The 26,483-nt window shown below is 38.2% G+C and overlaps 1 protein-coding gene across 10 annotated transcripts in view; it reads left to right on the top strand.

Moving 5' to 3' along the window:
• GRIA3 (glutamate ionotropic receptor AMPA type subunit 3) overlaps positions 1-26,483 on the top strand; it is a 555,596-nt gene that overhangs the window by 516,369 nt on the left and 12,744 nt on the right. For 5 of the 10 annotated variants that reach the window (XR_004423667.1, XM_033112237.1, XM_033112270.1 and 2 more), the window contains 2 exons: positions 13,545-13,792; positions 14,354-14,468. Coding sequence is in view for 9 of the 10 variants with exons in the window: in XM_033112237.1 (XP_032968128.1) it covers positions 13,545-13,792; positions 14,354-14,468 (363 nt within the window). In the remaining variant the exon portion in view is untranslated. The remainder of the gene's footprint in view (positions 1-13,544; positions 13,793-14,353; positions 14,469-26,483) is intronic. The other 5 variants (XM_033112265.1, XM_033112246.1, XM_033112264.1 and 2 more) reach the window with 1 other exon arrangement.

Here is a 26,483-nt window from a genome sequence, read left to right as displayed (position 1 = left end):
TAAGAGTTAGACATTTATCTCTTATATCCCTCACACAGTGATAATCCCCCTCCCCCAATCTACTACCCCTCTGACATCGCATACAGCTGTTACATTTCCACTACCTCTATTCCTAATGCTGTACTCCACTTCGTGTAAGTAAATATATATCTATATATATAGATATATATATATAGATATATATGTGTGTGTGTGTATACACACACACACATATTTATATACATATACATATATATGTATATATATGCATACATATATATGTATATGTATATATATATATATAAAATTATAGTTGGCAGTCATTATTGTTCACCTTCAGCTTCAGGTGTACAGTGCAGTGACATCAGGCATCTACATCATCCCTGAGGTGGTCTCCCTAATGAGACAAGTATCCATCGAATACCGTACAAAATCTTTACGACATTATTGATTACATTACCCAAATTGACTTTCATATCCCTGTGGCAATCTTGTGATTACCGACTGTGCTTTCTAATCCCTTCACCTTCCCCCTTATCCCCACCCCACACCATATAGCAACCCTCAGTTTTTCCTGTATGTCTCTGACACTGTTTCTAATTAGTTCATTCATTTATTCTTTTCTTTAGATTCCACATATAAGTGAGATCACATGGTATTTGTCTTTCTCCATCTGACTTATTTCACTTAGCATACTGTTCTCTAGGTCCATCCATATCTTTGCAAATGGTAAGATTTCATTCTTCTTTATGGCTGCATAATACTCCATTGTACAAATGTACCACAGTTTCTTAATCCAGTCGAATACCGATGGGCATTTTGGTTGTTTCCATGTCTTCGCTATTGTGTATAGTGCTGCAATAAACATAGGGGTGAATAAATTTTTTGAATTAGAGTTTTGGATTTCTCTAGATAGATACCAAGGAGTGGAATTGCTGGCTCATAAGGTAGTTCCATTTTCACTTTTCTGGGATACCTCCATACTGTTTTCCATAGTGGCTGCACCAATCTACATTCCAACAAAAGTACGCAAGGGTTCCCTTTTCACCACATCCTCACGAGCACTTGTTTGTTGATTTATTGATGATAACCAATTTGACTGGGGTGAGGTGGTATCTCATTGTGGTTTATTTGCATTTCTCTAATGATTAGTGACGTCGAGCATTTTTTCATATGTCTGCCATCTGTATGTCCTTTTTACAAAAATGTCTCGTCATGTCCTCTGCCCATTTTTCAATTGGGCTGTGTCTTTTTTTGGAGTTGAGTTGAGTGAGTTTTTTATAAATTTGGGATAGTAACCACTTATTAGATATTTCATTGGCAAATATTTTCTCCCATTCAGTAGGATCCCTTTTTGTTTTATTGATGGTTTCCTTTGCTGTGAAAAAACTTTTTAGTTTGATGTAATCCCACATATTTATTTTTTTTCTTACTTCCCTTGCCCGAGGGAATATATCAGTAAAGATCTTACCCCAGGTAATGTCTGTAAAGTACCTTCCTATATTTTCTTCCAGGAGTTTTATGGTTTCAGATCTTACATTTAAGTCTTTAATCCATTTTGAATTCATTCTTGTATATGGTGTAAGGAGATGGTCCAGCTTCATTTTTTTGCATGTATCTGTCCAGGTTTCCCAGCACCATTTATTGAATAGACTGTGTTTACCCCACTGTAAATTCTTGCTTCCATTGTCATAGATTAAATGACCATATAGGCAAGGATTTATTACTGGGCTCTCTGTTCTGTTCCATTGATCTCTGTGTCTGTTTCTATGCCAGTACCATGCTGTTTTGATTACTGTAGCCTTGTAGCATAATTTGATGTCCGGTATCGTTATACTTCCCACTTTGTTCTTATTTCTCAAGATCACTGAGGCTATCTGGGGTATTTTACTGTTCCATGTAAATTTTAGTATTATATGTTCTATTTCTGTGAAAAATGTTCTTGGAAGTTTGATAGGAATTGCACTGAATCTGTATATTGCCTTAGGCAGTATGGACATTTTAAGGATATTAATTCTTCCTATCCATGAGCATGGTATGTTTTTCCATCTATTTGTATCTTCTTTAATTTCTCTCTTCAGTGTCATATAATTTTCTGAGTGCAGATCTTTTACTTCTTTGGTTAAATTTATTCCTATGTATTTTATAGTCTTTGAAGCAATTGTAAATGGATTTGTTTTATTAATTTCTCCTTCTGATATTTTATTATTGGTATATACAAATGCAACTGTTTTCTGAATATTAATTTTGTATCCTGCTACTTTACAAAATTCATTTATCAGTTCTAATAGATTTTTGGTGGAGTCTTTAGGGTTCTCTATATATATATAACATAATGTCATCTGCATATAATGACAATTTTACTTCCGCCTTACCACTTTGGATGCCTTTTATTTCTTTTTCTTGTCTGATTGCTGTGGCTAGAACTTCCGGCACTATGTTAAATAGAAGGGGAGAAAGTGGGCAACCTTGCCTTGTTCCTGATTTTAAGGAGAATGGTTTTAGCTTTTCCCTGTTGATTATGATGTTAACTGTGGGTTTCTCATACATTGCCTTTACTATGTTGAGATATGGTCCCTCTATTCCCACTTTCTTTAGAGATTTTATCATAAATGGCTGCTGGATTTTGTCAAATCCTCTTTCTGCATCTATTGATATGATCATATGATTTTTATTTTTGATTTTGTTAATGTGGTGTATCACATTAATTGATTTGTGGATGTTGAACCACCCTTGCATACCAGGGATGAATCCCACTTGATCATGATGTATGATTTTTTTTAATGCATTGCTGAAAACTGTTCACTAATATTTTGTTGAGGATTTTTGCATCTATATTCATTAGGGATATCAGCCTGTAGTTTTCTTTATTTGTAATGTCTTTGTCTGATTTTGGGATCAGGGTGATAGTGGTCACATAAAAAAGTGTTTGGGAGGCTTCCCTCCTTCTGGATTTTTTGGAATAGCTTGAGGATAATAGGTGATAATTCTTTTTTGAATGTTTTGTAAAATTCACCTGTAAAGCCAACTGGTCCAGGTCTTTTGTTTGTTGGGAGCCTATTGATTACTGATTCAATTTCCCTGTTGCTCATCAGTCTATTCAAGTTTTCCTTCTCTTCTTGAGTTAACCTTGGAAGGGTGTATGCTTCTAGAAAAATGTCCATTTCTTCCAGTTTGTCTAATTTGTTGGCATATATTTGCTCATAGTAATTTCCTAATTTTTTTTTTTTTTTTTTTTTTTTGTATTTCTGTGGTTTCTGTTGTCACTTCTCCTCTTTCATTTCTGATTTTATTAATTTGGGTCCTCTTTCTCTCTCTTTTTTTTTTTTTTGATGAGTCTGTCTAAAGCTGTGTCGATTTTGTTTATCTTCTCTAAAAACTAGCTCTTGGATTCATTGATCTTTTGTATTATTTTTTTGGTCTCTATTTCATTTATTTCCACTCCGATCTTTATTATCTCCTTCCTTGTACTCGATTTGGGCTTACTTTGGTGTTCTTTTTCCAGATTTCATAAATGTAAAGACAAACTGTTGAGTAGTGATTTTTGTTGTTTCTTTAGGTAGGCCTGGATTGCTATGATTTTTCCCTCTTATGACTGCTTTCGCTGTATCCCATAGATCTTGGGGATCGTGTTTTCATTTTCGTTTCTTTTGATTTCGTCCTTGAACTCATTGTTGACCCATTCATTATTTAGTAACATGTTATTCAGCCTCCATGTGTTTGTGTGTCTTCCAGGTTTTTTTTTTTCCTGTAGTCGATTTCTAATTTCATAGCACTATGGTCAGAGAAGACAATCGGTATGATTTCAATTTTCTTAAATTTATTAAGACTTCTTTTGTGGCCTAACATGTGGTCTATCTTGGAAAGTGTTCGAGGTGTGCTTGAGAATAACGTGTATTCTGCAGCTTTGTGTTGCAATGCTCTGAAAATATCGATGAAATCCGACTGGTCCAAAGTTTCATTTAAGGCCATTGTTTCCATATTGATTTTCTGTCTGGAAGACCTGTCCCTTGTTGTCAGACATTTGTTGAATCCCCTACTATGATAGTGTTACTGTTGATCTCTGTCTTTATGTCTGTCAATATCTGTTTTATATATTTATATGCTCCCATGTTGGGTGCATAGATGTATACTAGGGTTCTGTCCTCTTGTCAGATTGATCCCTTTATTGTTATGTAGTGCCCATCGTTGTCTTTTAATATATTCTTCATTTTAAAGTCTATTTTGTCAGATATAAGTATTGCAACTCCAGTTTTTTTTCTCATTTCCATTTCCATGAAATATCTTACTCCCGCCCTTCACTTTCAGCCTGCTTGTGTCTTCTGATCTGAGGTGACTCTCTTGTATACAGCATATGCAAGGGTTTTGCTTTCTTATCCATTCAGCCAGCCTATGTCTTTTGATTGGCACATTTAATCCGTTTACACTGAAAGTGATTATTGATAGGTATATAGTTATTGCCATTTTGTTACTTGTAGTTAGATTGTTTTCATCTTTCTTCTGCTTACAGAAGCCCTTTTAATATTTCCTGCAATGCTGGCTTTGTGGTAATAAATTCCTTTAGCTTATTCTTTTCTGGGAAGCTCTTTATCTCTCCTTTAATTTTAAATGATAGCCTTGCTGGATAAAGCAATCGAAGTTGTAGGCCTTTGTTTTTTATCACATTGAGTACCTCGTGCCACTCCTTCCTGGCCTTCAATGTTTTTGTAGAAAAATCATTTGATAGTCTTATAGGAGTTCCCTTGTATGTAACCCTCTGTCTTTCTCTTGCTGCTTTTAGGATTCTCTCTTTGCCTTTAACCTTTGCCATTTTAACTATAATGTGTCTTGGTGGGGGCCTATTTGGATTCATCCTGGATGGAACTCTCTGCACTTCCTGAGCTTGTATGTCAGTTTCCTTCACCAAGTTAGGCAAGTTTTTGGTCAGTATTACTTCAAATATGTTCTCAATCCCTTGCTCCTTCTCTTCACTTTCTGGTATTCCTGTGATGTGCATGTTGTTGTACTTGATGTTATCCCAGAGGTCTCTTAAACCATTTTCATTGTTTTCTATTCTTTTTTCTTTTTGTTGTTCCCCTTGGGTGATGTCTGCTAACTTGTCTTCTAAGTCGCTGATTCAATCCTCTGCCTCATCTAACCTGCTGGTAATTACTTCAAGTGTGTTCTTTATTTCATTTATTGTATTCTTTACTTCTAACTGGTTGTTCATTATGATTTCTCTATCCTTCTTTATGTCATCACTAAGCTCCTTAAACATTCTTATCATCAGTGTTCTGAACTCTGTCTCTGCTAGGTTGGTTACCTCTATTTCATTTTGTTCTAGTTCTAGAGGTCCCTTCTGTTCTTTTATTTGGAACATCTTTCTTTTTTTCCCATTCTGGCTGACTCTCTCTGTTTGCTTCAATGTATTATGTAGATCCCCTAGGGTTCTTGATTTTTGCTGGGTTATCTCATGTAGTATGTGTCCTTTATATTTGACTTGCTCCACTTCCCTATTCTTCTGTGCGTGTTCTCCAAAGCTGACCCATGTGTTGTGTATATTGTCCTGTTAAAGTTGAGCTTTAATTGCTTTTGGCTTGTCAGGAGCTGGGATTGACTCTTAGGCTGACTAGTTGTGAGACTTGGCTCTGCCCACAGTGGATGATCTGCTGTGTGAGGGTTGACCACTCAAATAAGGCTTGGCCCCTATGGGCTCTTGTACCTGTAGAGAATTCCCTCTGTGTGTGTCACTTGTAGGTCAAACCCAGTAAAACTTTGGTTTGGTATGGAGTTGGCCTCTGGGTGTTTTGAATCTCATGCCTCTTGTGCTGGGTCCTGGTACAGTGGAATTTCAGAACAAAGCAAATCACCAAGCACAACAACAACAACAAAGAAAAAAACAAATACACTCACATGTAAAAACAACTGATAACCCACACTCAACATAGGCAAAAATATCAAAAATACAAAAGCAAAACAAAACAAAAAAGTAGTGCCAGTCTTGGCTTAAACCCACTAAGTAATCTCCAGGTTGTCCTCTGCTGAACCAAAGAGTCTTCTGCGTCTTGTGCAGGCAGAGCCAGCCATCTGGTGCCCAGAGTGACCCTGGAACAGCAGTTCTAGATGATTGGGGCTGTGGGATCTGGATGGTAGTTTTTCCAAAGTCAGTGCAGTTTCTGCTCTTGCCTGCAGATATGCGCACTGAGAATAACACAGACAGCCCTGTGCCCACGTCTCCTGAGTCTTAGTGCACTTCTTCCATGTGTGTGTGTGTGTGTGTGTGTGTGTGTGTGAGTGTGTGTGTGTGTGTTTGTGGAGGGTGCTAGATTTCTGAGTTGCTAAAAGCCCAGAGCTACCTCTGCCACCTGCGGCTGACCCCTGGGCATGTCTCCACAGTTGTAATTGCTCTACCCTAGGCAGGCCAGAAAAAGTGGGGTTTGGGGATGAAGGAATCTTCTCTCTCCCAGCCCAGCAGTGTCACACTCTTCCCAGCCTTTTCCCTGGATCACAGCAGCTGCAAACTGGGTCTTCCCAGATTCTGAGTGCTACTGATCCTCTGTAATCTGACACTACTCCTCAGTTCAGGGGCCAGCTTGAGTCTCTGGAAGGGTTGGAAGAGTGGGGTGAGGGGCTCAGGTATGCTGTTTACTTCCTTTGTCTGACCTACAGCCCAGCTGGAGGTCTCAGCTGAGGTTACTGCCTCAAATACTGGATATGCTGCTCTTTTGGCAGGAGAGATCAGTTGTGGGATGCAGGGAAAGAGCCCACCTCTTGGCTCTTGTTGTCTCTGTTCTATCCTGGGACCCCCTGCGTCTCCGCAGCTGCGGATGCGGGCCGCATCTCCATTCCGCTCCCTTCCCCTGCTCGTCCAGTTTGTCCACCTGCATATTATCTTTGAACGAGTCTCTTGGCTGTTCTGTGTGATGAGCAGAGAGTCCTTTGATAGGTTGTATATGTTCAATTTGTGGTAAGTTCTGGAGGAGAACTCAAGAAGACCACTTGGCTGCCGCCATTCCTATGATGTCACTCTCTTACTTTTTAAGTTTTATGGGAGGTATACAGGTTTTATTCCATTATTTTTATGTGTCTTTTTATGCATCTGAATTATTTACTATTTTTAATAATTGTTTTTTCAATTACAGTTGACATACAATATTATATTAGTTTCAGGTGTACAACATAGTAATTAGACATTTATCTAACTTATGAAGTAATCACCTTGATAAATCTAGTACCCATCTGACTGCATACATATTTATTACAATATTATTGACTATATTTCTTAGGCCATACTTTACATCCCCATGACTATTTTGTAATTACCAATTAGTACTTCTTAATCCCTTCCCCTTTTTCACCCATCCCCAAACCCCCTCCCAGCTGGCAACCGTCTCTGTATCTATCAGTTTGTGTCTGTTTTGTTTATTTATTTTGTTCTTTAGATTCCACATATAAGTGAAATCATATGGTACTTGCCTTTCTCTGTCTGACTCCACTCAGCACAATAACCTCTATGTCCATCCATATTATTGTAGATGGCAATATTTCATTCTTGTTTTATGGCTGAGTAATATTTTGTTGTATATATGTACCATCTCTTCTTTATTCATTGATAAACACCCAGGTTGACTCTATATTTAGTTTATTGTAAATAATGTTGCAATGAACATATTGGACACACATATCACTTCAAAGTAGTGTTTTGGGATTCTTTGGATAAATACTTAGAAGTGGGATTACTGGGTCCTTCTTTGTGTCTTGTTATAGCCTTCATTTTAAGTCTATTTTGTCTGGTATAAGTATTGCTACCCCAGATTTTTGTGGTGGTTGTTGTTGTTGTTGTTGTTATTTCCATTTTTCATCAAATACCTTTTTCCATCCCTTTACTTTCAGTCTGTTTGTGTCTTTCAATCTGAAGTGAGTCTTTTGTAGGCAGCGTATGTGAGGGTCTTGTTTTTTTATTCATTCCACCAAACTGTCTTTGATTGAAGCATTGAATCCATTTACATTTAAAGTAATTGTTGCTAGATATGTAGTTATTACCACTTTATTATTCATATTTTTTTCTTCTCCTTCCTAAAGAAGTTCCTCTAACATTTCTTGTAATATTTGTTGGTGTTGATGAACTCCTTTAGCTTTTTCTTGTCTGGGAAGCTCTTTATCTGCCCTTCAATTCTAAATTATAGCTTTCCTGGGTAGAATGATCTTGGTTGTAGGTCCTTGTTTTTCATCACTTTGAATGTTCCGTGCCAATCCTTTCTGGCCTGGAATGTTTCTGATGAGATATCAGCTGACAGTCTTATTGGGAGCTCCCTTGTATGTAACTAACTGCTTTTCTCTTGCTGCTTTTCAGAGTCTTTCTTTGTCTTTTACCTTGAAATTTTAATTTTGATGAGTCTTGGTGATGGCCTCTCTGGGTTCATCTTGTTTGGGACTCTCTGTGCTTTCTGGACTTGTATGTCTATTTCCTTCACCAGGTTAGAAAACTTTTCTGTCATTATAGCTTTAACTAGTTATCAATTCCTTGCTCTCTCTCTCTTCTCCTTCTGGTACCCCAATGATGCAAATGTTGTTACACTTGATGTTGTCCAGGGGATCCTTTAAACTGTCTTCATTTTTTTCCTTGTTCTTTTTGCTGTTATGTCTGGGTGTTTTCTGCTACCTTCTCTTCTAAATTTCTGATTTTATCCTCTGCTTCATCTAATCTACTGTTAATTCCCTTTAATGTATTCTTGATTTCAGTTATTGTACTCTTAATTTCTGACTGAATCTTTTCATGTTTTCTATCTCCATTGTTATGCTTCCTATCTCTTTAAGTTTTCACTGACTTCATCAACTCTTCCCCTAAGTTCATTGAGCACCTTATAACCAGTGTTTTGAACTGTCGGTCTAGTAGACTGCTTGTCTTCATTTTGTTTAGTTCTTGTTCTGGAGCTTTGTTCTGTTCTTGCATTTGGGACATGTTTCTTTGTCTCCCCATTTTGTCTGCCTCCCTGTGTTTGTTTCTATGTATTAGGTAGGGCTTCTACGTCTCCTGTCTCAGTAGAGGGGCCGTATGTTAGGTGTCCTGTGGAGCCCAATCTCCCTGGTCATCTGAGCCCTGTGTTCCAGGTGTGTCCCATGTGTGGGTTGTGTGTGCCTTCCTGTTGTAGTTGAACCTTGGTTGCTGTTTGCGCATCAGTTGAAGGGATTGAACCTTGGGGTCATTGGTTGTGAGAACTGGCTATGACTACAGTGCAGGACCTGTTGTGCATGGGCTGACACTATGGAGCAGGATTCCCTTTAGCAGGGCTGGTGCCTACTCAGTCTGCCCTTGGGCTATGTCACCCATGGAGGCAGCTGGTGGTACTCCGTCTTGGTCTAAAGCTGGCTACCAGGTGTGCTGGCCCTAGGGCCTCCTGGGATGGGTCCCACCACTAGCCAAGTTCAGCCACAGTCTGCGCCATGCCTGGGACCATCTGGAGTAAGCCACAAAGCAATCTGTAGATGACAGCCACCTGCACTGGGCTTGGAAGTACTTTGAGAGGCCAAGCCATGAACCAAGGCCGTTGCCGCTAGTGCCAGGCTTGGGGCTGCTCAGCAAGAGGTATGGGACTCACTGAGGCAAGATGCTTCTTCTTTGGGTTTTATGAACCCTTGAGAGATTTTCAAAAAGTCCATAGCTTGAGCCAAGACAGGCCATTTGTATGGAAAAGCCACTGGAAGCAGCTTGAGTGGGTCCATAAGTTTGGTAAGGAGGGGTCTCAGAATCACCAGAGTGGAGCAAACAGTGTTAGAGACTCAGATATGGCGGCCACCTGCATTGGCACACCAGGAGAAGAGAAGACTCAACAAAGAAATAATAGATCCTGCCAGCCCTTCTATCTGGGAGAAAGCTGCCCCTCCAGCCCTTGTCCTGAAGCCAGACAATTCAACTCCCCTGACTACCCCCCGTATGTCCCTGGTGCCTTTTGAGCTGCTGCCCCAGTCCTGGAGCTCAGAACTTGTGAGTCCATCAGTGAGTAAGTCCTTGCATGGGCCCTTTAAGAGGAACACCTAGGATTCTAGCTGCCATCAGGCTCATTCAGCCACAATCTCCACTGCTTTCCACAGCCAGAAGTTGTGGGGACTTCTCTTCCCAGCACTTGAACCCTGGGTGGGGGTGCCTGGTGTGGGGCTGGGACCCCTCACTTCTCTGGGGACCTCTGCAGCTGAGACATCTCTCCTGATTTTTAACCACCACATTTGGTTTCAGACCAGCCCATTCCACATCTCTGACCCTCCTATCAGTCTCAAGATGGCTTCTTCTACATATTCTTAGTTGTAGGACTTCTGTTCAGCTAGATTTCAGGCAATTTTCAGTGATGGTTCTGTAGTTTAGTTGTAGTTTTGATGTTCTCATGAAAGGAGGCAAGCACAGCATTTACCTACTCCACCATCTTGACCAAAAATTTGAATTATTTACTATTTTGTAAATTCTTTGAGCAGCTGACTAGGAAATTCCTACTGAAATAATATAAATTCATTGAGAATGTATTTCATTATGATGCTTAGAAATTGTTTTCTGTGTCAGATGAGGATAATGTAATATGAAATGAGCATAAATGTCAATGAGTGAGATTTCAATCTTAGAAAGCCTTGATTATTAGGGGGCATTATTGGTGTGGACATCAGAAGCAGGTTAAGTGGCAAAAAAAAAATGGATTATAAAGCATATACCCTGATTGGTTTAGATAAGAATCAGACCCAATGATCTTTAGAGTAACTTCAGCTCTAGAATTCTACAAGGCTATAAAACTAGTGCTGGTAGCCATTTTTCACCAACCTCCTGATATCTCTGGCCAGCAATTTAGTTGTCACCCTGATCAGGCCTAAGCTTCAGTTTTTAAGTAAATGTATCTTGAATTCCATGTATCAGGCATCGTGCTGGCTACCAAGGGGGCCATAAAAATAAATCAGGCATGAACTTTGTCCTCAAGAACACCCAGTAACATGGGGGAAGACAGACATATAGCCCACTGACCTTAATGCACTATAGTAAGCTCTATAGCATAGCTATGAGCAAAGTGCTTTGAGAGAAAAGCCAAGAAAGCACATCTGTGGGACAGAAAAGAGTGAGGAAAGATTTCACAAAAGATATGATATTTGCTCCAGATCTTGTAGGATGAATAGGAATAATTCAGGAAGAAGTAAAAGCATAGCCAAAGGCATAAGATGTGAAAGTACGTAGCATATTTCAGTGAACAGTGAGTAGCTCAGTATGACCAGATCAAAGGAGAGTGTAGCCAAGATCATAAAGACTCTTGAATATCATATACAAGAAGTTGGATTTTGTCCTGTAGGTATTTGGGAACTATCAGAGAATTTTAAACAATGAAGTAACTTGAAAATATTTACATTTTAGAAAGATCACTGGAGGATAAATTGGAGAGCTGAAACTCATAGATCAGTTAGGTGGTAATGTAGTGCAGACCAAAAACTGATGTGAGTCTGCCCCAAAGCAATGGTAATGAAAATGGAAACAACAAAAGGACAGATCCTATAGGCATTTCTGTTAAAATAAACATGGAATAATGAGAAGCTGAAGAAGGAATAAAAACCAAACTTTCCAGCTTGGATGTAAGGTGCTTTACTGATAGAATTTAGAAGGAGATCCAGGCTTTACAAGGAAGATAATAAATTTGGTTTAGAAATGTTTAATCTGAAAGTGTCTATAGGACCATAAGATGAAGATGTCCATCAGCAAGACTTGTTTACTTTCTCCCTAAAACATATCTTGAATCCAACCTCTTCTCTCCACCTCCATTTCTCCCAGCGTAGTCCATGCCATAGACTATTCCCCTAGACTATTAGAAGACTAGCCTAACCAATCTTCTTGCTTCCACTCTGGCCCACCTTATTCTGTTCTCCATACAGCAGCAAGAATAACATTTTAAAATTTTAATTCAGATCTTATCACACATGCCTCAAAATTTTCCAGTAGTTTCCTATCAGATGTAGAATAATTCCAAACTTTTTACCACTACTTACAGGGCCCAACAAGATCTGGCCTCTGATTATTCTCCTAAGCTCATTTCCTACCACACTCTCTTTTGCTCATTTGGCTTCAGCCATATTGGCTTTTTTCCTGTTCTTTATGTTCCCATCTCAGTAAACAGTTTCAGTGACTCATTAAAGGTCTGATTGTCATGAATACAATGTATAGTTTCCATAGGAATAGCTTTGGGAGTTCCAGCCCTCTGTAATTATTTGAGTAGGTCCAAGCAGGCCTCAAAAAAGATGCAATGTAGCTGGCCAAAGTCCAGAGAATAGTAACTAAATAATCAAAAAGGCTAAGACAGGGGCTAGGAAAACCCATAAAAGGACATTTGAAAACATGGCATATGTTTGTAGTTTCTACCATACTATCTCAGTTCTGATCAACTATTACTTTAGAATTTTTCTCTAGAGTTTTCACTCCTCAGGACCAAGCTCCCAACTCAACTGGAAGTAATGGAGTCATTGAGACCATGCTTCCTTCATATTCTCCAGAATACCTAACATAGAGCTATAAGCATTTAGTACATGTTCTAAAGACCATCTGAATTGAGATGAAATTTAATGGAATTTAATTAAATTCAAAATCAAAAGGGTAAAGATGAAGGAAACTTGGCTTGGTAGAAAGAACAGTTTTGATTTGGCCTCAAACTGAGTTGAGGGAAGGACTCTAGTCATTCTATGATATTCTTCACACCTCCAGTAGAGTGTTTTACACTTGTTGAAAGGATGATGAAAGGCTAAATATCTTAATGCAAACTCAGGCAGTACTGATAGAAAATAATGCTCTACTGACAAAAAGCAGTTTTCATATTTATTCTGTCCTTATCATATATCTGGGGTGCTATGTTTATTTATAGACACTCCAATTTAAGAATGTACCTATGGTAGAAAGACCAAAATTGTGAGGGTTCTGTAAATAGTATTAGGTGTAGGTGAAGTTAGCCTGATGAAGAGATGAGGAGGGTACATAATAACAACCTTGCAATATTTGAAGGGCAATCATGTCACAGAAGGAACAGAATTGTGTTTGCATAGCTCTAGCAGGTAGTACTAAAGAGTGAGAGTTATAGAGAACCAAATTTCAGCTCTGAATAAGGAAATGTTTTCTTACAATAATTAATACCCTGTCCTGGAGTGGGCTGGCTAAAAGGAAGTGCACTCCCTTCCAATGGCTTTTTATTTAGGTAGGTAAAGGATAATCATTTAGCAGGACATTGTAAGGGAGATTTCTGCATTGAGATGAAGATTGAAATAAGAAAGTGTTTTTGAAACTAGATTGCAACCAATTAGTGGAGCCATGAAATCAATTTAGTGGATCCTGATCAGAATTTTTAAATGAATTAGAATAGAACAGAAAATATCAGAGAATATCATACATAGCAAGGATGAGTATGGTTTTGAGAAATCTATTCTGAAACCATGTTTACATACCCTATGTATCTACTGGGTTGCAGTGTAACATATTTTTCTTACTATTAATGACAATAAAAAATGTTTGAAAACCACTGCCCTGGGGCCTCTTGCAGTTATAAATATGGTAGCTCTAAGAATTTTTATCTCTGTTGCAGAGGTCCAAAATTGCTGTCTATGAGAAAATGTGGTCTTACATGAAATCAGCAGAGCCATCTGTGTTTACCAAAACAACAGCGGATGGCGTGGCCCGAGTGCGGAAGTCCAAGGGAAAGTTCGCCTTCCTGCTGGAGTCAACCATGAATGAGTACATTGAGCAGAGAAAACCGTGTGATACGATGAAAGTTGGTGGAAATCTGGATTCCAAAGGCTATGGTGTGGCAACCCCTAAAGGCTCTGCATTAAGGTGGGTGGAATAATATAACAATATCTGTGTTGTTATAGTATTCCACCTACCCTGATGCATTTTGTTGTCATTTTCTTTCTTGTGGATTTTGAGGTAACGTTTAAAAGTTTAAAACCTACAATATTCCATGGAGTTAAATAACACGGTAAATTATGGTTTCATCTATTTAATACATCCACTTTTTCAATGTTCTCTCTCTGTGTTGTCCTCTCTGACTGTTGGTTACTGTTTTAATTTTATAGTTCAACGGCTTTTTCAATTTAGATGGTAAAAGCCAAGTTATGGTGCCATATGTGACAAATGTTAATTGCATGGATGTGGTGTTCTTGTTACTTTTTTTTCTCAAAGACAATTTCCCCATCCCGCACACTTCAGTTTTGAGCAAATGTTATCCTCCATGCCACCTTCCAATATTTAACCCTGTATTTGCTGTACAGACATTTTTATAGCTCCACGTTCTGTGAAATTTAGCCAATTTGTCCTCTTGTGCTCCTTTTTATACGTTAACGATTTCCTAAGCATTTGTGCATTTTCTTACAAGTTATGTTTTATCGTTTCAAGAAATGCTGTTAACCTGGCAGTATTAAAACTGAATGAGCAAGGCCTCTTGGACAAATTGAAAAACAAATGGTGGTACGACAAAGGAGAGTGCGGCAGCGGGGGCGGTGACTCCAAGGTCAGCCTCAATGTCACCACAACCGGGTACCCTTAGTGACGAGTAATCGGCAAGACTGTTATCTTATTATTGAGGAGAGAGCACAAGACTCACACATAAAGTGGAATGACCAGGTTATTCGCCTGCCTGGCAGCTTTGGGAACTAGAAAGACTTCAGGGCACTGCCCGCATTTTTGATCTAACTTGGGTCCCTTCTTAAACTCCCAGACAGAGGCTCCCTATCCACACCCTTTTTCTCCCCTCACACACTAGACTAGTTGCCTTATGAAGGCTATGGTATGGGTTTCACTGCCCTAGGCTTTCAAGAGCCAAAGGCTTTCCTTAAGACTGTCCCCGCCTGCCTCAGTTGAGTGGTATGAGAAATCAAATCAATCTATTAAAAGGTTATAGCCTTTTTTTTCCCTAAGGTATGATATTGCACACAGAGGTTGGTTAGTTGATTAGTGATGGCTTCTTCAATTATGTGTTTAAATGATGAGACGTTGTTCTCTATATGTGATGGCCTAGTTAAGCTGGCCCCATTTAACTTGAAATCCAAAGAACAAGCTTGGTTTCAAGTTAAATGGGGTCTTTCTTCAATAGGCCACCCCATATACAGACTTTGCAAAGACATTTTGTATATTGAAACAATGTGTCACCTAACTGTGATACTCTGTGTGTATGAATACTTGATTTGGCTTTTCCTTAGCCATGTTCTCGGTTCAGGTAGGTCAAATTGTTATCCAGGCAGCTACCATGAGAAAACCCATCTTACTTGGCATTACTTTGGCTCCTTAATGCTCTTTGGGGCTAATAAGAATGAATAACCTTCATCCAAGAAAAAGAAATAATGGCAAGCTCAGAAGCCATGATACCAAGTGATATAAAGACCCATTGGGTAAGTACAGGAGAGAACGTGAAAACAGAATCCTCCATGACCCAAAGGCATGAGAATTATACTGAAGCATGATTGGTTCTTGTACGACCAATAATCCATGGCATCTTAAGGTGAAGAACAGTGTTTCCCAACCTCAGACCAACAAGCAGGCAAAGTGAAAACTTTTCTCCTTCACAGACAATGGTTACACATCTGCTCCTCTCTTTCCCTCTCCATTCCTCAAAATACTGACAGAAAAGTTAGTTTGCTGGTCTGCAATATAACATGGGTTTGGAAACACTGTTACAAAGTACTTCCAAAGAAATAAATTTAGGGACAAATTTCTTTAGCATATATCTTACCAAGCACTGACAAGGTCTTTTGTTGTAAAGCCTTGATTAACCAGAACTCAACTAACCAGTACCCAAACTAATTGAACTTACCCACCCCCCTTAGTACCGACATTGATGAGAAAGCAGCAATAGTACTAAAAGAGAAGACTGCACGGAATTGATTTTTTTTTTTTTTAAATCACTTGCCAAGAGAAGATCTGTGGTTAGGTCACATTCAGCTCTGTCTCATGTGTCTTCTCTCCATCTGGATTGACCCTCAAACATTAGAGGCTATTTTCCTGAGGCGAGAAAGTGGATACAAGTATTTTGAGAAAAAAATATGTTATTAGCCAAGAATGAAACAAAATGAGTACTCTTATTGAAAATTCCATTTATCCCATATGGATTCCAATTAGTCAAGGTTTTACTATGTGTCAAAAACAGTAACTTCCTTTCTTACTAGTTTGAACTAATGACATTGACAATTTAGCCAAGCTTTTGGCACATTTGAGTTTTGCAATGGCTAATCTGAGGCCTACAGTATTTAGCACCTTCTTCCTGGTCTTTTTCTCGTGTTAATAACAGGCCATGGAGAAACTATGCCACTGATGTGAGTTGCAGAATGAAAATTGAGCTGGATTGGATACATTGCTCTGAGGAATTCATCATTCATACTCAGCATGGCTAAAAAGGAGCCATGGGCTGTGTCAAGATGACTGTAAAACATCCACATGATGCCAAGTTGCCAGAAGTTTTCAAATAAACAAATATTTGATGTTACATAAACAAAAAATTATCTCCACACATTTGGCTAAATTTTTACTTTTCACCCAGATGTTTTGGTGTCATGAAGACCCCTAAAACTTTAGACCAGCTATTTACTAATTACAACCAGCAATCAAACATTTTTTCTCAGCTGATAGTACTGAAATTTATCAAGTAACTTTATTGCCGGCCCATGATTTCCAGGTTATCTGTTTTTGATATGCAAATAGAAAAATATTTCAGTAGATCCTAAATGTTTTCAACTTCTTTGACCATAGTTCTACTTGCCAGGTATCTTTCAAATCAGTTGTTTCAGGCATTCCTCCAGCCAAACTTTTGAAGAAAGTCAACCCCTTTCTCAACTGTGGATAATAATGTGATCAGTGCTGCATATCCCACGATTGCTTATTTAATTTCTGGATTACCAAGGAGTTTGCCTTTATCTTCTTCCTTCTTGCTATCTGCTATTTTCCGAGAGTGAGCGAAAGAAGGAGCAAGAGATTAACTTGACTATGTTTTACCACTATTTAGTGGTAATGCCAAAAATAAATCAATGAAGAAGAAAGTAGAAAAGGCAGTGAAACCTCATTAATTTGGAGCCCTGCAATTTATAATCTGTGATAAACGGGATGGGGACCAGTCTACAAACTAACTTTATACTATCAGGGACGTGGCGAAGAGAGGTTTGTTAAGCAAATGAAGAATTTGGATTAGATTGCTAGTTGAATTTTTCTTAAGACAACAAACTTTTTTCAAATGTTGGGAGCATGTATTAGATATAGTCATATTCATTACAAATCTATCTGCTAAAGTAGTGCTCATGAAACCTCCACTAATGCAACGTTTTATAGTGAGTTTGAATTACAAAATAGACATAAAGTAATAAAACTGTCATTTTTCAAATGGATTTTGTAATTCAGGACTTACTCATTCAGACAATCCCTCCCCATTAGTCCAAATCAGTGAGGTTTAACTGCATTAGCAAAATGGTTTGAGAATTATACTTCTTTATTGTATCCCATCCCCAGGTAACATGACAATTGACTGCTGAATGTACTATCATCTCATAGAGAAAGTGAGACCCAGAGATGGTGGTAACTTTGAGAAGGTCACACAGCTAATGCTGTTACAAATCTCTGCAGATTTTCAGGGTCATCTCTTGTGATAATATTGCAGACAGCAATTTATCACATCTACCCATCCAATGAGCGATGTGAATCTGACTGAATGTAACATATTGCCATAAAAATCAGGTTCATTCTCAACCTTGGTTACAAGGCAAAAAGCATATTTTTTTTTCCAGCCCTCAGTACTGATTACTAGAAATAACAGTAATCACAAAGCCTGACATTTATGAGTGCTTCTACTTTTGCAGAAACACATCCACATCTATTATCTCTGAAACCAGGAGAGGGAGAAAAACCTGTACTACTTATCTCTCTGTCTGTCACCTGCAACCTTCAAGTAAAGATAAATGGGCAATTATGTTAAATTGTTGACTCCACCCACCCATGAGACATTACACATTCTAAGCCTTTTCTCAAAAAATTACTATTCTATGGAAGGAGCCGGCAACTTTTCAGGCTGTTTTAAATGTGCACATGCTTAAACTAATGAAATAGATTTATTTTATTTTATTATTTTATTTTATTTTACAAGGAATGCAAGGAATTAAGACAAGGTCAGTTACTGAAGTAGGTCCTGAACCAGACCTACAGGCTAGAATTAAAATAATGCTTGGTTTTACCAATTTCCTAAACCTAGGCTAATAGCGCCTAAACAAATTAGACTTGATCCTTCATGGACTGTAAATGCACCGGCAAGGATCATAGAAATTAGAGCTGCGGTTTGGGAATTTTTAATCTGTATATCACCCTTTTGTGTTAGTACTTTATTACAACGTGTGTGCAAATGTAGTAAGTAAGAGCCAGCAGGTTGTTTCAGTGATAAACCCAGATCACCAGAGGTTTGTAACACAACCAATGAAAGCCTGTTGGTGTAAATCACAGCAGAATGGGGATTTAGCTTCTGAACTGCCACATAACACATCAGTCTCTCTCCATTGCTGCCTGTCACCTCAATCTTTCAAATTCTTCTTATCCCCGCCCCCACTCTGCTTCATTCCCTTAATCTTGGGTAAAGGGCACCAATTTAGCTTTCCCTGTGTAGCCCTACCTTACAAGAGAAGGTATGGTCAGTGAAAAAAGCTATTTGTGACTGGGGGAGACAAGGCATTATGAACCCCACCTCACCCTAGAATTGCCCTGGCTTTAGTTTTACCCAGGAATTTAAATAGACTTCCAGTGTCCATGTTTTCTAAGCTGAAAATCAGCACACTTTGTATGCTTTTGGGAACATTGGAACAATATGTTTAAATAGGACCATTCTGAACCCCTTGACTGCAACGAGAGTTATATAATACGTATCTATCTTAACTTGTAAGGCATATAGGGAAGTAAGGAATGAGGATGAAATATGCAGTTAAACTTCCATTAATTAAATAAATGTTTGGATGATAATTATAATTTATATAATATTGATAGAGAAATGCAGTTTAATTATCTTCAAATCCGTACAGGGACTAGATTAAACTAGTTAATGTGATGCTAGGAAAGAATTTAGGGAACTTATTTTAATAAATTCAAAACAGCTTGCAATTAAAATTAGTTGTCTTTTACACAGGTGCTTTTAAAGTACCTAAAAACAATTTGTTCTCTTAAGAAATTCAAACACGTTTCTCCTCCCTGTCACTAGCAATCTTATATTTTTTTTAATCCCATTCATTTGCTTAGCAAGTCTTCTATTCAAAGACAATGAAAAGTTATACTTTAAGACAACCCATTTCCAATTGTCCTTGGCTTCCTATTCAGTGGTACATAGATAAATGAGGCGATACTCTATTTCCCATATGTATAAATGAGATCCTCAGTTTTATGTTGTATTTCTTCTTCTTCCATGTATGTCTACAATTCTCCTCTCCTATTCCACTGTCTCTTAAGCTCTTCTCTTCCACACCCAGAATTCTTTGATATTCTTGGGCCTTGAATAACAGATGTGAATCTGCATCTTCCTTTTACCTGCAACAAGATAGACCTTTTAAGGGCAGGAACCACCCCTAAAGGTAGACATTTTGGATACCCAGGGTTAAGATGGATCCCAATGTCTCCTTATTGACACTGTTATGTGTGTAGGCAAGAATCATTACAGATCGATGGCATTTCCTGGGTCTTAGAAGAAGTTCCTATGAATCACCAAGACTGGTTTGAGATCGAAGAGTAGGGTGAGTATATTATGCTCTTCGTTGGTTTGCATGTCTCTGTGCTGGTGCTGCCTCCTGGAAGTATGAAGAACCTGACAGTTTTCTTTTCTGGAAGTGACTAAACTTGCTCCTTGAACTTATTCAGGTCTTTCTCCCAAGAGCAAACCCTCACTTTCTCTCAAGTGGCTGCTTCAAGCAAGGGACCTCTTTTCCTTAAGAACTGAACCAACCAGTCCAACGACTGCCAAAATCATTGGTTGTGCCAGATGGTGTTAAAGAATAAATTCTACCACCGGGGGGAGGGGTGGAATGTAATCCAGAAAGAAAATATATATATTTTTTTAATTAACCCATTCTAGTGATTTTTTCTAATTGACTTGGTGGCTTTAAATGGTTTCTATGATTAAAATATGATTATTTGTTTTTGGTGTTATCCTGATAACTTGAATGTGCTTCTTATTAACACATAATGACCAAATGCCCAACACCAGAGCTACAGAAAGAGCAGCAGGAGTGAAAAGCCTGAAGGTAAGAATGCTGTTATACAATTGCCAAAAGGAAAGACACTGGTGCAGTGGCAGAATGAAATGTTAACATCTGTGCCCTTTCTGCGCCTCTAAGACCATTTCCTTTCATTTGGAGAGAAGTTTATTGAACCACAATCTCTGAAACATAGGATAGCCCATGGAAAAGTAACATGAAACATTTGAAATGACTGAAATACTTTCAATGAGGGTGGGAGCTGAGGTTGGTGGAGCAGGGTGGGGACAGTTTCCTTTTATGGAGAACAGTTGAAATCCATTATCTTTTGATTTTCTAGAGAGTGGTATAGCATTTGGCCCTTGGCACATGAGGCAAATCCCTATAGGTCAGAGGTGGCAAAAGTGTGGTCCAAGTACTAGATTCACCTTAAAGATTAATTTCATCTGGACTTGAAACAGATATATCTCAAAATATAGACCTAAGGCAATAACATATTTTACATTAGAAAAAATAGAGAGAGATAAAATGAGAGGGAGAGACTGACTCTGCTAGTGTTTCGTGTCTAGCATCACTGCTGGAAATGCAAATAAGTGAATGCTAGAATGCTTGCTAGAAGAGGGCGTTATCTGCCCTGGCATGGCAACCAGTAGTCAGCTTTCATATCTGATATCTAGACTCCATTTGTTGCAATCTGTTGGGGTATAAGCTAAACTGATTATTTTTCTATGGGTCATGGTCAAGGGAGAGCTGTTGGTGGAAAAAGAGGATGCTGGCCTGCATCAGATTAAACTCTGAATGGATATTTTGCCAAGAGTCAGGGAAATGAACTAGAAGTCTTCAGAAATACAGTCTCTGGTACAGATCAGTTTCTCTATTATCAGTCTATGCCTCTATTTCTCGGTGCCATTGGGATGATCTAAAGAAAACACACTATGTGTAGCTGGTTAGCTCAGTTGGTTACAGCAGCGCTGCTCTTAGCAACAAGGTTGCTATGAGCCAGTGTGAGCTGCGCCCTCCACAACTAGATTGAAACAACTACTTGATTTGGAGCTGATGGGTCCTGGAAAAACACACTTAAATAAATAAAAGTTTTTTAAAAAAATTTTAATTATAAAATAAAATAAACACACTTATACGTAAAAAAAACCCAACCAAATTTTATAGTTTGAGTTTTTAATCGATCTTAAAACCAAGTTTTCAAGTGAATCATATCAATTATGTACTTGGGAAAATATCAGCAGCAACATTTTAAGTTTCTCTAACAGGACCTCTTCCCTGAGGTCCTTCTCTCTATCAAGGATAAATCAAGTTAGAAGTCTCCCCAGACAAATTGGGTTATATGAGAAAGTCCACAACCACTAATGGTTTTAGATTCCTGTTCTAGAGAGAGAGAGAGGTTGGACAAAGTCCCAGTTTGGCAGAAATCCATCAGTAAAATTCACTACTTGTAGAATCAAGAAGTCTATCACTTTGAATTTTTTGGAAATGCACTGTCTTTACCCCAATATCTACAAGTGACTTTTGAGACTGCTTCCCTAGCATAAACGCTCATCAATAGGTTTCAATCACTGGTATTCTTAGGCCCAATAACATTTCAACTCCTAATGTTATATGCATGCATTATTGAATTTGTTCTTTGCACTTTATTCAATTATGATCTCATTAGCAAGGAGTTAAATAGGTTTGAGCTACATTTGTGAACTACATAGATATAAATACTCTCTCAGAGGGAGCTTCCAACAGCTAAGCACTGCATAACTCTGCAAACCATTGTACTTGTCCCTGTGAAATGAGGGTTGCCCTGGTGGCCAGAGACCAGTATGTGCATGTTCCCTGGTTGTGAAGAAAGCTCAGTTTTTCTCCAAGGATAGAAGAATTGAAATAGCTTAAACACTCATTCTTATAGAATCTTGCATTCACAAACCCCTGTGAAAATAAATGGGTAAAAATTTTTAAAGAGGTCTGCAGACACTAGTGTAGTCTAGGCCCTATTTTGAACTGCCACAGCCTCTAACAGATACTATATGGAGAGGTAAATCTTTTCACTACACACTTCCCAAGCTAACCTCCTGAAAAGAATATAAAGGACCATAGAGTAAATTTTTTCACCCAACAAAGAATCTTCTCTTGCTTGTTCATCAATTGGCTTCAACTTAATAAATCAAGACCTACCTGGGCAGAGATGTATGCATCTGCCTATCTTTACTACAGGTCCTCAAATAATGTTGTTTCATTCAACATCATTTCATTATAACAGTGAGATGTGGTAGGAACCTAATTCTTGTTTATATCAATTAGCCTTTGGTAAAATTGGTTTTGTTATATGTCAGTTCGATTAAAGTTGCAGAACCTATCAACGATGTTAAGTGAAGACTTATTGTACATGTCTGTGATTTCCCAAGTGATGCTAGGAGTTCTCCAGAAAAGGCTAGGAAAGCACGTGAGCTATTGGGAAAGGTGACTTGTCACCATTGAAACCTAAAATATTTTCAGTAAAAAAGCCAGCAAAACAGAGAATGGCTGTCCTTCCTCCAGTGGGGTGAAGATAATTCTAAAACGTTATTCAAAAAAAAGAAAAAATTACTAGGTACCAAGAAACAACTGTTAGTAACTTGGAATGAGGTTTGGATGAGGCATAAAGTGAGGGGAGGGCTTCCAGCTTAAGCTGTGATAAGTTTCCATTTTCATCATCCAGATAATTGTGTTGTTAGAGCAGGTTTCCAACTAAATATGCAAATGCGTCCTTCCTCATATATTTCTTTTGTTTCTCTGTGATCCTCGTCTTTCTCCATAACCTGCATATTTACACATGTATCTATCCTTCCTAAGGACACTACTGAAGATCTCCTGGCATCATTAATTAAACAAACATTTGCTTTTTAGGTCTACCTGCTCAGAAAGGACAAGTAAAGTCATTTAGAGCAGAATATGCCCCACAGTCTCTCGGGTGAATGAATAATACTACATTTTGGGTTCCTATATTTTTCAGTCCTAGAACCATATCCATACTACAAATTTTTATCTCAACCCTTCTAGGATCATTATTTAGAGAAATCAACTTGGTCATTAATTTGCAAGGCCATTTTTTTCTCTTTTCCACTACGGGGAAACTCAGCACCCTCACACCACTCTCTTCACATTTCTGTGTTCATAAAAAAGAATCTAACGTGGCTCCAACTACCTATTTTAGGTATTTCCTGAAATGAAAATTGTAAAATAAATTGGACAGTTCTTTTGAAATATATCAAAAATTTTAGTTACTTCAAAAATATAAACAGCTTTTACTTTCACAGGGGAAAAAATGGCCTTCTCGTCATAAAATTGTCTTCATATTTAACGTTGGCCATCACTAAGATAACATTGAACTTTGAAATGGCTTGTTGGTATATTGCAGGGATGAGCTAGGAACGTGGACCGTTTCCACCTGTGGCTACATGCCTTGGATTAGTGAGCACAGACCTTTGTAGCTGAGTTATTGCCAGGTGTGGATGGATGACAGAGATAAGAAGACATATGTATCAGCCAGTTGTTTTCTTTAAAAATAGAACTCATTTTCAAGGCATTATGAATTACATTACAACCTCTATTTAAAAAAAATATAGAATTGTACACCTGAAATCTATGTAACTTTGCTAACAATTGTCACCCCAATAAACTTTAATTAAAAAAAATAGACACCATTCCATGACTGTTCCCCACACTCAATAATCATCATCTTGCCACAGGTCAGCACTACCTTCCCACACTTTTAAATGACTATCTAATTCTCATTTGCTCTTACCCTCTCCATCTGATCAACAATGCATATACATTTTTGTAACTTAGGTGCAGTAAACCGTTTTTTTCTTAGGGGAACTTTACATTCCTCCACCCCGCCCTGAACATTTTTAAAACAAAATGGAACAAAGAGTTGGCATTTGTAAACAGTTACTCCTTGTTTCATTTCCCATCTCTCAAGAAGCTGTGTAGTTTAACAAGGAATGTTGCTCAAACTTAAAGGTGTGCAATTCTCATGGTGGAATTTCAGGTATCACTGAGGAAAATATTTTTGGACAGGGGGACATTCCCAGATCCCCTGAAATTACATCACAAAGCTCTCCTGTTCTCTCCGTAAGCTTGCCACCCCATGCCCTTGTCTTAGGAGGGCTCTACTCCGCAAAAAAAGTTCATATCAAGCGCTTCAGAGGAAAGAATGCCCAACTAATTTTCATGATAAGAATCTGACCCACTTTGTTTAATTCTTTCTGTTCTCTATTGAGGTGAGTACAATAAATATTTCTGACTTATAATTCTCTTAGGTACAAGTAATTGCTCTCAAACATTACCCTGGAGACATATTGCTACACCACAGTGACAGGCCGCAGCTGCAAAATATGCCCTTGCGAGGTTGATAGTTATTTGGAGTATGGTCGTCCCTAAAGAAAAAAAATTAATTATGAACATCCAAGCCCAAAGAACAAAAATAAGGAGAACTGCCCTTAAGTGTTTTCCATTGGAGAATGCACAGTACAGAGTTGGATGTATGTTAATTTTCCTTCTGACCTGCCCCACAATTTTCTGTGCAGGCTTGAGTATATTGCTTAACATATTTGTACCTCAATTCCTTTACTTGTAGAGACCATAAATCTACCTTCTTAGAGTGACCATTAAACTTGACCAATAATAATAGTTATTATAATAATTATGTGAGTACTAAGCTGAAATACAAAATTCTCAAAGAGAGTTATCTATTCAACAAATATTTATTGAGAGAACTATTATTCTAAGTGGGGATATAAATACATAAGCCATGGTCACTGCCCTTGGAAAGCACATAGTATAGTGGGAGTTACAAGACATGAGCAGAAATAATTAGGCAAGGTAGAAGAAGAAGAAGAGGAGAAAAAATATTGGAGCAGGAATTAAAAAATGGTTTCATGGAGAAAGTGACATTTTAAATGACCAAATGCCCACCCAGTTCCACTTCCTTTACCAAATTGTAAGTGCGTCAGGGGGGTGTCAATAGATTTGGTTGATTTGGATCGAGCTAGGCAATACATCCAGTAACATACAGTAAAAGAAAAAATTACAAAAGTTTCTCTCTGCCATCTTGGGAATATATTCCACCCCATAGTAGCATAGTAGTCTAGGAGATTTGGCCTTTAAAGTACTTTCTTTTCTTGGCAGCTATCCTAACCTTGTTAAGTGGTATTATCTGTGATGTATGCTCCTTGGCTGTGCTGCTGCTTGAAATGTACTTCTCTTTCATTATTATTCGAAAGTTCGCAAATGCACATTGGATCCCTGCCAGATTTGATAAGCCCTGGGATTTTTTTTTTCTCCAATCAAATAATAAACCTTTAAGACTATATCATTTGTCAGATTTCTCTAAAGTCCTGGGATATCAGATGAGGTCTGGATGCTCTAAGGCAGTGTTTCTCAACCTCGGTACAATTGACATTTGGAGCTCTGTTGTGGGGGTTGCTGTTCTTTGCATAGTAGGGTGTTTAGATGTATCCCTGGCCTATACGCTATAGATGCCTGTAGCATTCCCCCACCCAGCTGTGACCATGAAAAATTACCCTAGATATTGCCAAATAATACCTGGAGAACAAAATCACTCCCATTTGAAAACCATTGCTCTAAGGTAACCTCCAGTGTAACTGTGGAGTCCATGGGCTTAGAGAACAGTTACCAGCCATTCTGTGGAAGCCACTGGATGGCCTAAGGCAGGGATAGCCGATTTGTCAGGATAAAGATGCTAAATTGCCAACATACTGAGCCTGGGTTTTGGCAAGAGTGGATGGTGGCAGCCCAGAATAGGCCCATCACAGGAAACACCTTCCTTCCTCCAAAACCAGTGCTTCTCAAACATTTTTGCCCCAGGATCCCTTTATACATTTAAAACTTATAGGTAACCCCCAAAATTTGGGTATGTGTGTTATGTGTATTAATATTTAACATATCAGAAATTAAAATGCACAAATGTATTCGTCAATTCATTTGAAAATAATAAATCTAATATGTTAACATAAACACCACACTTTTATGAAAAATAAATATATTTTTCCAAAACAAAAATAAATTAGCAAGAAGTGGCATTGCCTTACATTCTTACAAATCTCTTTACTTTCTGGCTTAATATAAGAGCACAGGATTCTCATTTCTGTTGCTTTATTTGATCTGTTGTGATAGCACATGTCATATAGCCTCTAGGAATCGCCACTGTACATCATTAGGAAACAAGAATGAGAAGGGCAAGAATGTCTTGGTATTATTATAAAAATAATTTTGACCTCACAGACCCTCTGATGAAATGGTTGCAGGGATCCTCCAGCGGT

This window comes from Rhinolophus ferrumequinum, chromosome X, assembly GCF_004115265.2.
Source record: "Rhinolophus ferrumequinum isolate MPI-CBG mRhiFer1 chromosome X, mRhiFer1_v1.p, whole genome shotgun sequence".
Classification (NCBI taxonomy): Eukaryota; Metazoa; Chordata; class Mammalia; order Chiroptera; family Rhinolophidae; genus Rhinolophus; species Rhinolophus ferrumequinum.
The sequence above is the reverse complement of the archived record's forward strand: the minus strand, read 5'-3'. Positions and strand labels throughout refer to the sequence as shown.